The 14702-nt window shown below is 36.8% G+C and overlaps 1 protein-coding gene across 13 annotated transcripts in view; it reads left to right on the plus strand.

Annotated features, from left to right (window-relative positions):
* The window catches only part of XRN1 (5'-3' exoribonuclease 1), a 119982-nt gene that overhangs the window by 29073 nt on the left and 76207 nt on the right, over positions 1-14702 (plus strand). For all 13 annotated transcript variants that reach the window (XM_008983719.5, XM_008983721.5, XM_008983720.5 and 10 more), the window contains 6 exons: positions 2578-2747; positions 4136-4256; positions 4353-4451; positions 8040-8143; positions 11244-11375; positions 14481-14643. In XM_008983719.5, the coding sequence (XP_008981967.1) occupies positions 2578-2747; positions 4136-4256; positions 4353-4451; positions 8040-8143; positions 11244-11375; positions 14481-14643 (789 nt within the window). The remainder of the gene's footprint in view (positions 1-2577; positions 2748-4135; positions 4257-4352; positions 4452-8039; positions 8144-11243; positions 11376-14480; positions 14644-14702) is intronic.

Here is a 14702-nt window from a genome sequence, read left to right on the forward strand (position 1 = left end):
TCATACCTGTAATCCTAGCACTTTGGGAGGCCAAGGTGGGCAGATCACTTGAGGTCAGGAGTTCGAGACAAGCTTGGCCAACTAAAGTAAAGTCAGACCAGCCTGACTTTACTAAAAATACAAAAATTAGGTGGGTGTAATGGTGCATACCTGTGATCCCAGCTACTCAGGAGGCTGAGGCATGAGAATTGTTTGAACCCAGGAGGCAGAAGTTGCAGTGAGCTGAGATTGTGCCACTGCACTCCAGTCTGGATGACCGAGTGATACTCGGTCTCAGAAATAAATAAATAAATTTAAAAAGACACAGCATTGAATTTTTAAATGTTTGGCATGATAAAGCACCTGCTGATCATGAAGCAAGAGAAAATTGATCGACACATTAGCTAAGGTCTTTGCTAATGATGCCAGAACAAGTCTGTAATAGTGATGAAACATTGCTGTTTGGGCATTATTGCCCCAGAAAGACACTGAATGCAGCTGATAAAACAGCCTTTCCAAGAATTAAGGATGCCAAGGACCAAATAAATGTGCTGGGATATACTTATGCAGCAGGCATGCATAAGTAAACTTACTGTGATAGGCAAAAGCTTGTGTTCTCACTGTTTTCAAGGAGTGAATTTATTACCAGTCCAATATTATGCTAATAAAAAGGCATGGATCACTAGGGGCATTTTTTTCAGATTGGTTTCACAAACATTTTGTACCAGCAGCTTGTGCTCACTGCAGAGAGGCTGACTGGATGATGACTGCGAGATTTTGTTACATCTTGACAACTGTTCTGCTCATCTTCCAGCTGAAATTCTCATCAAAAATAATGTTTATGGTTCATGCCTGTAATCTTAGCATGCCTGTAATCTCAGCACTTTGGGAGGATTGCCTGAGCCCAGGAGTACAAGCCCACCCTGGGCAACATTGCAAGACCCAATCTCTAAAAAAAAAAATTAACTGGATATTGTGGTTTATGCCTGTATTCCCAGCTACCTGGAAGGCTGAAGTGAGAGGATCACTTGAACCCAGGAAGTCGAGGCTGCAGTGAGCCATAATTGCCTCACTGCACTCCAGCCTGGGCATCAGAGTAAATCCCTGTCTCAAAACAAAAACAAAAATGTTTATGCCTTTATGCCATATACTTTCTCCCAAATATGACTTCATTAATTCAGCCATGTCACCAGTCATATCCAAAACATTGTTGCTAAGATTATTGTCAAGAAGCCTTTTTCCTGTGTTTTATTCTAGTAGTTTTATAGTTTAAGGTCTTTATGTTTAGGTTTTTAATCCATTTTGAGTTGATTTTGTTTATGGTAAGATAAAAGTTCAAGTTTATTCTTCTGCATGTGGATATTCAGTTGCTTCAACACCGTTTATTGAAGAGACAATCCTTGCCCTATTGTGTGTTCTTGGCAACCTTCTCAAAAATCAGTATAAATTATGGATTTATTTATGGGCTGTATGTCTTATTGAAAAGACTTGTACATATGTTTACCCTTTGCATTTTCTCTTTTGTAATTTGCCTGTTTATATTCTCTCTCCCATTTTTCTTTTTCTTTTGATTTCTAGCTACTTTGTTTATTAGAAATGATTTTCCTCAGTATCACATCTGTCTCTTCATTTGTATATGGCATCTTCTGTCATATATATTATCTTTTACTTAAAAAATGTCTTTCCACTCAAAGCTGTCAGGATTTTTTCTGTCTTCCTTAAATAAAAGGAAGTGTTATAGAATAAGTCTTTTTTTCTCAATATACAGAATTACTGTTTGTGCTCTTGAAAAACAAAATTTTATTACTCTAAATAATCAATACCCACCTAGATTTTCTTCTGATACATTTATCATTTTGTTATTGTGATACATGTTTTTATATATGGTAGGAAGTTAGAAGTGTATGTGCTTTTTTTTTCCAGCTAGATAGCTACTTGGGACATCATCATTATTTAAATACTTAAAGAACATACATTTGGGTCTATTATTGAACTTTATTCTATTCTTCTGGTCTGTGAGTCTCAGTGTCAATACTAGTGTTTTGATTACAGTAACTTTATCAAAAGTGACAGGATCCGGTAAGACAAGTCCCTGGTTACTTTTCACTGTTCATACATTCCTTCTTCCATATTAACTCTGGTATCTTTTTCTTTTTTAAAAAAGGTTATTTTAAACCATTGATATCCTGAGTGAAATTACTTTAAATGCATAAGTTAATTTGAAATGATGGGTATTTCTATACTACAGAATTTAAAGTAACAGATTAATGCTCTGTGATTTATGATACAATAATTGTAATAGATTTACACTTAAAATTTGATTTTCTGCTGCCTTGCTTATTTGCACTTTAGGAGCTACTGTTTGGGTAATGGCTTCAGAGGACTTTGCAGTAGCAGCTGTATTCTAGGGCCCTTTGAAACAATAAATAGCCTATGACTTTTTCATGCAATAAAATGGAAGAGTTTCATTAGTTAAGATTTTGTTTTTCAAGAGCACAAATAGTTATTCTGTATATGGAGGAAAAAAAGACTTATTCTGTGTGCTGAGATTACAGAGTTTTTGTACTTTTAATCCTTCTCTTCAATCTTTGTATTCAGAAGCGATTGTTGGAAGCCATGGAGACATGTAACCACTCCCTCAAAAAGGAAGAGAGGAAAAGGAACCAACATAGTGAGTGCTTAATGTGCTGGTATGATAGAGACACAGAGTTTATCTATCCTTCTCCATGGCCAGAAAAGTTCCCTGCCATAGAACGATGTTGTACAAGGTAATGTTGTTTGGTAATTTTTCAACAACAAAAGAGCCCTCCTAACATAAGGTTGTGGGGAGTCGGGGAGAGGGAGCTTTAAATATTTGGAGAATTAGCAAATAGTTTAGACAATTGATAAGCAATGAGCTGCGTCTAACTTGCTGAGTAAGTTATAATTGTTGTGTCTACAATTCTCTGCTTGGGTCAGATTCTGCATCTCTCTTTCCTTCTTCTATTAAAAGTATTTGAATTTTTTCTCTAGTGTATATCCCTGGACTTTGTCTCCCTCGAATGGATATGTGAATTTTTGTTTCCATTGTCAATGTCTCTGCTCCCAGCATCATTTGATATGCTGTGACATTGATAAAAACACTCCCCAGCCACCCAACTAGAAAGAAGAAAATAAGAAATAAGATAGCTCCATTTTTTCTCTTCATTAAAATGTCTTCCTTGTTTTTCCTCTTCTCTCGTCTTCCTGGCAAATACTCTAACCAGGTAGCAATTGATTTGCAAATAAAGTGAACCTCTCTCACTTATAAGTTTTCCTTTTGTTAAAGCAAAGAGAGGCCGGGCACAGTGGCTCACGCCTATAATCCCAGCACTTTGGGAGGCCAAGGTGGGTGGATCACGAGGTCAAGAGATCGAGACCATCCTGGTCAACATGGTGAAACCCCGTCTCTACAAAAAATACAAAAAATTAGCTGGGCACGGTGGCGCATGAGGCTGAGGCAGGAGAATTGCCTGAACCCAGGAGGCGGAGGTTGCGGTGAGCCGAGATCGCGCTATTGTACTCCAGCCTGGGTAACAAGAGCGAAACTCCGTCCCCCGCCCAAAAAAAAGCAAAGAGAAAGATAAACATCATAAAATGTTTATTTTCTATTCTGGGTTTTGGAACATGGACGATATAGAGATCTGTGTTATCCTTCACATTTTCTCTTAAAAATTGTATATATAATTTTGTTTTAGATTAGTAGGGAAAATCTCTACTTAGTAATCTACAGGCATGATTATGTCTAGACCAGTAACAGCAGAGAAACTGGTTATCTGCTTGTGTTTTCTTTGTCTAGAACTAATTGTCATTCTCTTCTTCTTTTTTTTTTGAGACGGAGTCTTGCTCTGTCAGTTAGGCTGAAATGCAGTGGTGCAATCTCAAATCACTGCAACCTCTGCCTCCCAGGTTCAAGCGATTCTCCTCCCTCAGCCTCCTGAGTAGCTGGGCCTACAGGTGCATGCCACCATGCCCTGCTAATTTTTGTAGTTTTAGCGGAGATGGGGTTTCACCATGTTTGCCAGAATGCATTCTCTTCTTTAAAAGTAAGGATGCTCTTACAATTCAAGGAAAAGTTAAAAAACTAATTGTTTGTAATGTTTTAATTTTAAATTCAATGCCTTGATTTATTTTCTAGGTATAAAATAATATCATTAGATGCTTGGCGTGTAGACATAAGCAAAAACAAAATAACCAGAGTTGACCAGAAGGCATTATATTTTTGCGGATTTCCTACTCTGAAACACATCAAACACAAAGTCAGTGGCTATTTAGTTCAGAATTTTTTCACTTTATTAAGTATGAAGTGATTATGGAGAAATAATTAAAATTAAATTCTCTGAATTCTTTTAAAGTTTTTTTTGAAGAAAAGTGGTGTTCAAGTATTCCAGCAAAGCAGTCGTGGAGAAAACATGATGTTGGAAATCTTAGTGGACACAGAATCAGATGAACTTGTAAGTGTTTTATTTATCATTCATTTATTAGATGCTTATTATGTATTAAACTGTAGCTGCTGGGCTGTTTACCAAAGAGGTATTACATGTTATAACTCTGGAAATTCAGAGCCTAAATAAGGATAAAGCAAAGAAACATTCATACTAATTAGATAATAGTTCAAGAACCTGTATCATTGTGACATAATGAATATACACATTTTCTAGGAATTTTTAAAAGGAGATGAGCTATGTAAACCAAAAGTTAAGTATAGACTTGTAAATGAGAATAGGCTTGAGCTGAGTGCTGAAAAAAACTTTTCAGGTTAGGACAAAAAAGGAGGGGAAAGGCATTCTAGTCCGAAGAAATATGAGCCAGTCATTTCAGTCAAAAATGTGATATATTACTGCTTTTAACCTTTTTGTGTGTCTGAACTATTTCTTAACACTTATTCTTTTCTGTAGAATAAATGTGATTTATTTGAGGACAAGGAATAAATAAGCCTTACTGAAGCAGAGGGTTTGTGTTGGGAAATAGTGGAAGGTAAGGTTGAAAAAACAGATTGAGGCCAGATTATGGAGAACCTTGAGTGCCAGGCTAAGGACTTTTTTTCCTCATGACCATTATCTTGGAATTGGTATTTTCATAAAGATTAATTGGTGGTAGTATAATAAACCAAATTACACAAGAGAGAAATGGAAGAAAATGGGAACACTTTCAAGTTTAATGGTTGTAGCATCAGGTGATAGAGACAAACTATGGAAGTAGCAATAGATCTAGATGAGCAAGATGACATTAAACTGATAGTATTCATTATTTGTGCAAATACAGTGTGTGAAAAGAGAAACTAACAGTAAATATGACTGAGATATTCAGGCTGATTAAAAAAAATTATAGTTACTGGAGTAGGAAAGTTAAAACAGAGAAGTTGATGGTTTAGGGGATTGAAATGGTAAATAATGATGGAATTTTAAGGTGACATAGGATGTTTAACTGTAACTGCCTTGCCAGCCTTTCTTAACTAGTTTTTCATAAGATGGATAAGCCCTAATGCCCTAAGTCATTCATTGTACGTAATAAATTAACTTACCTTTTGTGCGTTTAGAACAGTAGTAATTATGTACCATCCTTGAGAGAATTGAGCAAGTAGACATTTTTGCTAGAGCTTAGAGAGAGATAGGAATATTCAAGTTGTCAACAAAGAATTGATGACTTGAGGTTCATTTCCCCGGTGACAAGGTACATTGAGTGTTCATGGTCTCGGCATAAAGAAATGCCCACAGTTATAAATGGTGAAGAGGAAGCCAATAGAAACAGAGAGATAAGAAAGAAGGATTCCAAAATTAAATAGTACCACAGAAAAATGGATCAAAGGATGTAATCTGCATAAATCTGAAGAATGAAAAATCAAATAAGATCTGTGAATTTATCTATTAGAACATCAATGTTGATCTTTGAAAATTCCATTTCAGTAGATTGGTGGAAGCAGAATTTCAGTTCCTGAGGACGAGGCTAGGATTGGGTAGATGGGAAGTAAAGGTAGTAAATATTAAGCACTTGGTCAAGGAGTTCATCATTCATTCATTCATTCATTCATTCATTTATTTGTGAGATGGAGTTTCACTCTTGTTACCCAGGCTGAAGTGCAATGGCGCGATCTCTGCTCACCGCGACCTCCGCCTCCTGGGTTCAGGCAATTCTCCTGCCTCAGACTCCTGAGTAACTGGGATTACAGGCATGTGCCACCATGCCCAGCTAATTTTTTATTTTTAGTAGAGACGGGGTTTCACCATGTTGACCAGGATGGTCTTGATCTCTTGACCTCGTGATCCACCCGCCTCGGCCTCCCAACCAAAGTGCTGGGATTACAGGCATAAGCCACCACCCAGCCTATTTATTTATTGAGACAGAGTCTCACTCTGTTGCCCAGGCTGGAGTGTAGTGGCAAAATCTCAGCTCACTGCAGCCTCCACCTCCCAGGTTCAAGTAATTCTCCTGCCTCAGCCTCCTGAGGTTGGGATTACAGGCACCTGCCACCATGCCCGGCTAATTTTTGTGTTTTCAGTAGAGTCAGGGTTTCACCATGTTGGCCAGGCTGGTCTCAAACCCCCAACCTCAGGTGATCCACCTACCTGGGCCTCCCAAAGTGCTGGGATTACAGGTGTAAGCCACCATGCCTGGCCAAGAAGTTTATCATTGAAAGGGATGCTAGAAACATAACTATAGATAAGAGAAGATGCAGCTGATAAAGCAAAATCCATGGAGAAAGGAAGTTTTAAAGGCAGCATAGAGGGAAAGGATGTTTATCATGACAGGACCCCATGGGAGTTTAATAAGGGATTTTACCTAGGGCTTAAATAAAAGGATTAATTTGGGAAAGGAAGACAACTATTTCTTCAGAAACTAAAGGAAAGAGTGGGAAAATGAATTTAGAAATAGATATATAGAAGGGAAAAGATAACTGAGGAAGCCTAGTTTTAATGTTAAAATTGTTTTATTTATCAGAATAGGTATTCTATTGTTTTATATGTTCAAAGTAAGAAATGTCTAAATATCAAAATAAAAGTTACCCCAAAAAAGTCTAAAAATAGTTTATCTCTAATTGTTAAAATAAATTGTTAGTAATGATTAAGGATAATAAACAAAAAAGATGAATGAAATTTTGTATTTAAACTTCAGTTTCTACCACAAAGTTGTTGTTGTTCGGCCAACATGGTTAAATTGAATTGGATAATACAGTTTCCTAAAACTAGAATTTTTTACTTAAGATATTATTTCCTACAGAATATTTATAGATCATTTTATGGTTTATGAAAGCTTTCATGTATATGATTTTCTTTTATCCTCAACATTGTAAGGTAGATGTTCTTCTTTTTCCTCATAAAAGAAAACTGAGACTCGGTGGGATTAAATGATATGCCAAAAATTCTATAGCTGAAAAAGTGGTAGAACCCAAATTTGGACCCGTGTCTCCTGTCTAATATTCTTTTTTCATCACACCAGCCATAAACTACAATGAGATTGTATTTCTTAGATTCTCTTTTAAATAATTGACTATTTGATATGAAACAATGTTCTTTCCTAGATATTTCTGCTGTTCTTTTTACTTCTCTCAGTTACCATAAAAAAATAAGCAAGATAATCTTGAGCCTAATTAGAATGACAGAATTTTACACCTGGATAGAAGATTGAATTTTGTAAAGTAACTAATCCAGTTGTGCATTTTTTTATTTATTTATTTTTGAGATGGAACCTTGCTCTGTTACCCAGCCTGGAGTGCAGTGGCACAGTCTCACCTCACTGCAACCTCCACCTCCTGGGTTCAAGCACTTCTGCTGCCTCTACCTCCAATTAGCTGGGACTACAGCATGTGCCACCATGCCTGGCTAATTTTTGTATTTTTAGTAAAGATGGGGTTTCATCATATTTGCCAAGCTGGTCTTGAACTCTGGACTTCAAGTTCTCGATTACAGGTGTGAGCCACCACACCCGGCCACAACTTGTTCATTTTAGAATTTAAAAAACAAATGGAGACTGAAAAGTTTTGCCTGGGTAAAGTTTTCTTTGGACTTGAAATTGTCAATGAACTTTTCTGCTTTTACTTTAAGATCATAGAAAATGTAGCTTCATCAGTGCTTGGAAAATCTGTCTTTGTTAATTGGCCTCACCTTGAGGAAGCTAGAGTTGTGGCTGTATCAGATGGAGAAACTAAGTAAGTAAGATGTGATTTATAATTTTTCTAACATATATTTGCTTTGTTACTTGGATGGCTTTTATTGATTCATTTTTTAACTGCCAAAATTATGTTGAGAACATTTACACTCTATACCAAATATGAAAGTCATCTAATGGCACCACTTGAAGTTCAAACATTATTGACAGTTTATTTTACCTCTCTTGAGATATTTTAGTTGCATATGTTATTTTCTTCCCTTTTAACTGCTTGGAAGTTCTATATCCTAATTATTTTCTAGAAGTGGTTATCATTATGTTAATTAGCAAATACATTTCTCTTTTCTGACAAGAATTAACAGCATATGTAACCTTCCCTTTACCCTGCCCCACCTGGGTTTCATTCTGTTCTAAGAAAAAAATCTTAACATTTTATTGAAATTCACAACCATTTATATCAGTAAATATTTAGATTATTTTTTGTCATTTTTACCATTATTTTATATAAACTTTGTTTTCTCGATTTCTTATATTTTATTTTTCATATGGCTAGAATTTTCTGAATAAATTTTTTTCAGAAAAGATGGGTAGATACTTTGTTTTTTGATTTTGAGTTATTACACTTTTATTACACTTTTTTTTTTAATTCACATACAGGTTTAGAATTTTGGAGGCCTAGTTTCTTTTTCTTTTCTCATAGAGCTCTGCATACATCTCTCCATTGTGATATTTTATGTAATGTTGTTGATGAGAAGTCAATGTATTGTTTTTTCCTTTATTGGTATCTGCTTTTGTGTATGAAATCTTGAGGATTGTTTTTTAATCATCAGAATTTAATTTTTCTACCTTTTTGATGAAATCTGATTTATTAATTGTTTTATGCTTTTGGTGTCATGTCTGAGAGCTCTTTTTTTTTTTTTTTTTTTTTAAGATAGGGTTTCACCATGATGGCCAGGCTGGTCTTGAACTCCTGACCTCTGGTGATCCACCCACCTTGGTCTCCCAAAGTGCTGGGATTACAGGCGTGAGCCGCCGCGCCCAGCCTGAGCGCTCTTAATCTAGCCCCAGGTTCTAAAGATTTTCTTTGAAAAGTTTTATAGGTTTACCTCATTTTACATGAAATCAGTAATCCATTTTGAATTAATTTTTGTATAAGGCATAGGGTTTAGATCTAGTTTCATATATTTATCTTTGAATATTCAGTTGCTCCAACATCATTTGTTGAAAAGACTGTGCTTCCTTCATTGGATTGTTTTGCACCTTTGTCAAAAGTTAGTTGGCCATGTTTGTGTGGGTCTGTTTCTGAGTTCTTCATTCTCTTCCATTGATCTATATGTCTATTTTTATGCCAGTAACACATTGGCTTGATTACTGTGCTATAAGTCTTAATATCAGGTAGTGTGATTCCTTCAACTTTACGTTTTCTTTTTTTGTTTTTTTCTTCAGAATTGTTTTAGCTATTTTAGATCCTTTGCCTTTTCATATAAATTTTAGAATTTCCTATATCTCCAAAAAATCTTGGAGCGATTTTGATAGGAATTGTGTTAAACCTATAGCTCAATCCAGGGAGATGTAACTATGTTGAATATTCTGATCCGTGAACACAATATATCTCTTCATTTATTTAGATCTTTGATTTCTTTCATCAGTGTTTTTTCTTCATCATACTGATCAGGTACATATTTTGTTAGACTTATAGGTAAGTGTGTAATTTTTCTTGGAGTAAATATGAATGTTATAAATTTGTTTCCCCAGCTAGTACATAAAAATAACAATTGACTTTTTATATTGATTTTATATCTTAGAATATATTTTCTTTTATTTGTAGAGTTGAGGACAGCCAGTTATTTTGTAGAATTCTGGATTTATCCTGTTGTTTCCTCTTAGTGTCAGTTAACTTATTCCTCTATCCCACATATTTATATTTCCTGTAAGCTGGAAGTTAGGGCTAGTAGCTTGATTTGATTCAGGTTAAACTTTTTTGGCTAAAATACTTTATTAGGGGCCAGGTGTGGTGGCTCACACCCATAATCTCAGCACTTTGCATGGCCAAGGTGGGAGGATCTCTTCAGACCAGGAGTTCAAGACTAGCCTGGGCATGGCAGTGAGACTCTGTCTCTGCAAAAAATAAAAACATTAGCCAGGCATAGTTGTGTGCACCTGTAGTCCTAGCTACTCAAGAGGCTGAGGCAAGAGGATTGCTTGAGCCCAGAAGTTTGAGGCTGCAATGAGCTATGATCACTCCACTGTATTCCAGCTTGGGTGACAGAATGAGACCCCTTCTCTTAAAAAAAAAAAAAAAAACTTTCTATTTGCTTTTAAATTGTTTTGACTGACTGACTGGGAGAAACCAGGTCTTGCTGTGTCACCCAGGCTAGAGTGCATTGGCAGTCATAGTTCTCTGCAGCCTCAAATTCCTTGGCTCAAGTGATCCTCCCATCTCAGACTCCCAAGTAGTAGAGACTACAGATATGTGTTACCATGCCTGGTATATTTTTTTTTCTTTGTAGTGACAGGGTCTCAATATGTTGCCAGGGTGGTCTTGAATTTCTAACCTTAAGCAGTCCTACTACCTTGGCCTCCCAAAGTGCTGCACTTACAGGCATGAGCCACCACATCCAACCTTAAATTTTTTTGATACATAATAATTGTACATATTTATAGAATACATGTGATATTTTGATCCATGTATATATAACACGTAATTTCCAAATTAGAGTAATTAGGATATCCATTACCTCAAACACTTATTTCCTTGTGTTGGAAACATTTTGAGTCTGTTCTAGTTATTTTCAAAATTACAATAAATTGTTAACTATAGTCAACCTACTGTTGCTATAGAACACTAGAACTTATTACTTCTAACTTTGTATTAACCAACTTTTCTTCTTCCTCCTCCTCTGCACTTCCCATGCTTTTAAAATTTGAATGAAATTTTTAACAAGCCCTTGTTCTATAATTTATATTATAGTTTATAAAAGGAACTATAATTATTATAGTTCTGTAATTTACATTACAGTTGTAGGATTTTTTGCTATTATGCTGTGTGAAAAAATATTTCACTTGGAAGAGTCACACTGCTAGAACTCTATATTAAACCAGAACATTTTGGTTATATAATTTTTATTTTAACTTTTAAGGTTTTACTTGGAAGAACCTCCAGGAACACAGAAGCTTTACTCAGGAAGAACTGCCCCACCATCTAAAGTGATCCATCTTGGAGATAAAGAACAATCTAACTGGGCAAAAGAAATACAAGGAATTTCAGAACAGTGAGTGTCATTAAAAGTATTTAATATCACAGAACTAAAATCCATTTTAATGTACTCATTCTCTGACTTATTTTCCCCTTAACATGGTAGTTACTCTGAATACTAATTACACCTTTATCCTGAATTCGAAAGAAAGTAATGAGTTCTAATTTAAAATAATATCTGGATAGCAGTAGTTATAGCCTTGCCCAGTTTGTCACTGAAATAGTTAATGAACTATAGAACATGACATAATCATATAATACTAGGAATAGCACTTAATATATTACCTGATTTTGAGAGCTATTTTCACTAACCATGTAAGGCCATTGAATTTTTTGGCCACATATAAGTTAGGAAAATTGAAAGAAAAACCCTCTTTTGTTTCTCTTCTCCCATTCCCCATTTCCTTTATTCTCTTCCACCCAAGCTCCTATTCCCCAGGGCTTAGAATGCAGCCAAACTGACACACTAAACCACCTTGGAATGCTGGTTTTCAGGATCACCCTCTGGTTTGTGTTTCATGATCCCATCCCAACAGCATCTTTCTTTTGCTGTCTCTACACTAGAATTCCCAAAACAAAAGCAGAATTCGAGAGGTTGGCAGTGGTGCATGCAATGTTTTGTTAAACATATATTCATCAGCCTTTCTATCTGTGAATAAGCTTTTGGAGAATTCAAGGATATTCCTTCTCTCTAATTTTGGGGCTAATACCAGGCCATAATATCCTTATTCAAAGATGAATAAACAGGGAAAACATTCAAAGACCATGAGAAACCATCCATCACCAAAGGAGATAAACATAGCTTTCCAGAGGTAGAACATATTTTTACCTCCCAACAGTATAAATTAGATACCCCATCATAGTTTATATCATTCTAAATTGTCTTTTGTAGCACATAAATAAAACCATAATAATAAACTTACTTGTATGATTTATAACTCTTTTTTAAGATACTATGCTCCATAAGGATAGAGAGCATACCTGTTTTTGTCACCTCTTTATTCTAATTTATTCGTTAGTGCATAGGCACTCAGTAATTGTTTGTTTGAATGAATAGGTATTATTTTAATTTAAAATAAGACTCCTTTAATTGGAAAAAAAAAAACTATTCACAGTACTTCACATAAAGAGTTCTAGAAAGAGAAAATGGAAAGGAGATAAGAAAATATTCCTTAATGAAGAATGATTACATATTTAGATCAAGGGTCAGCAAACTTCTTCTGTAAAGGCCAGATAATAAATATTTTAGGCTTTGTAGACTTTACAATGCCTGTTATAACTACTCAACTTTACCATGTAGCACAAAAGCAGCCATAGACAGGATGTGAATGGACAACTATGTTCCAGTAAACTTTTATTTAAAAGAACAGGAGCCTATCTGAATTACTTTAGATTGGAAAGGCCATCACATACTCCTGGCCACCTCTATTATTATATTTGCTGTCTTCATGTATTTACCTATTCTAGATGTTTCATGTAAATGGAATCATATGATATATGGCCTTTCATGTCAGACTTCCTTCATTTAGCATGCTTTTGAAGTTCATACACATTGTAGCATATGTCAGTGCTTATTCCTTTTTATGGATGAATGATATTCCATTGTATGGATATACCACCTTGCGTTTATCCATTCATTCATTTGTGAACATTTGAATTGTTTCTACTTTTTGACTCTTTGAATAGTGCTGCTATGAACATTTGTATATCAGTGTTTGTTTGAGGACCTGTTTCCAATTTGGCGGGGGTTAGAATACTTAGAAGTAGGATTGTTGGGTCATGTGTTAGTTGTATGTTTAGCTTTTTGAGGAACTTCCAAACTGCTTTCCACAGCAGCTGCACCATTTTACAGTCCCACCAGCAATGTACAAATGTTCCAGTTTCTCCACATCATCACCAAAACTTATTTTTTTCACTGTTTTTTAATTATCGCCATCCTAGTAGCGATAATTTTTGGGGGAGGGGCTTCAAATCAAGTTTAATAAATAAAACAGCAAGGGGGGTTCAAGGTAGTTATCACTTCACAGGGTAGTCTTTGGTGGGGGTGGGGGATGGTCGAGTCCACTCGGAAAGGTACTCGGGCACAAAAGGCGGACAGCGCCTGCCCACGGAGGACCCCACTCCAATGTGTAAACAGACAGACGAGGGGCGGGGAGGATGGGACTCCGAGCCAGCGTGCTGGGATGCTCCTACAGAAAAAAAGCCTGCAGGGCTGAGCAAACGGGCTGGAGTCGGGCCCGCGTGGCGGCGAGGGCGGCCAGCTCCTCTGGGGGCCCCTTCCTTGGTATCGGGGGAGGGCAGCAAAGAGGTTGTAAGCCACCTGTCTCCTTAAACCCACATCCGGGGTTGCTGAGGGGCCCCCACCCCAACCGCTCAGGATCGGGGAGCAGGGATGGAGGGGAGGAGGCAGGTGGGGGTGTAAAGTGCGGCTTTTCCTGAAGTGGAGACGATGGGGTGGGTGGGCGAGGCTGGGGGGCGCTGGACAGCGAGGTATATGGCTCTGTGCCCCACGGGGCTGGCACTGAGAAGCAGCTGCCCACGACCCCCCAGCTGGGGCAGCCCGCAGCCCTGCCAGGTGTGGAGAGACACCTGGCAGGTGTTTCTTATAGCTCTGTGAGTTATTTAATCACATAGACAGTTGGAGAAGTATCCACAGAGTAAAATAAATAATATAAAAAGTCTCAAGTTAAGTACCTAAAACTGCTAGCATATTTAGGCTGGGTGCGGTGGCTCATGCCTGTAATCCCAGCACTTTGGGAGGCCAAGGCAGGTGGATCACACGGTCAAGAGATTGAGACCATCCTGGCCAACATGGTAAAACCCCGTCTCTACTAAAAATACAAAAATTAGCTGGGCATGGTGGCATGCACCTGTAGTCCCTGCTACTTGGGAGGCTGAGGCAGTAGAATTGCTTAAATCCATTAGGTGGAGGTTGCAGTGAGCTGAGATTGCACTATTGCACTCCAGCCTGAGCAACAGAGCGAGACTCCATCTAAAAAAAAAATTAAAAAATAAAGTTTACTTACACATTTGATTATGAGTTGATAGTTTAGATGATGATTATCATCCTAGAATATCTGCATACTCATTCATATATATATTTCATTTTCCTTTCTTTTAGTTACCTGAGAAGAAAAGGAATAATAATAAATGAGACATCTGCAGTTGTATATGGTCAGTTACTCACAGGTCGTAAATATCAAATAAATCAAAATGGTGAAGTTCGTCTAGAGAAACAGTGGTCAAAACAAGTTGTTCCTTTTGTTTATCAAACTATTGTCAAGGTGAGTCTATTTCAAGTTTCAATTCTATCTTAATGTACACTATCATACATTGTATAGCC

This window comes from Callithrix jacchus, chromosome 17 (assembly GCF_049354715.1).
Source record: "Callithrix jacchus isolate 240 chromosome 17, calJac240_pri, whole genome shotgun sequence".
NCBI classification, from domain to species: domain Eukaryota; kingdom Metazoa; phylum Chordata; class Mammalia; order Primates; family Cebidae; genus Callithrix; species Callithrix jacchus.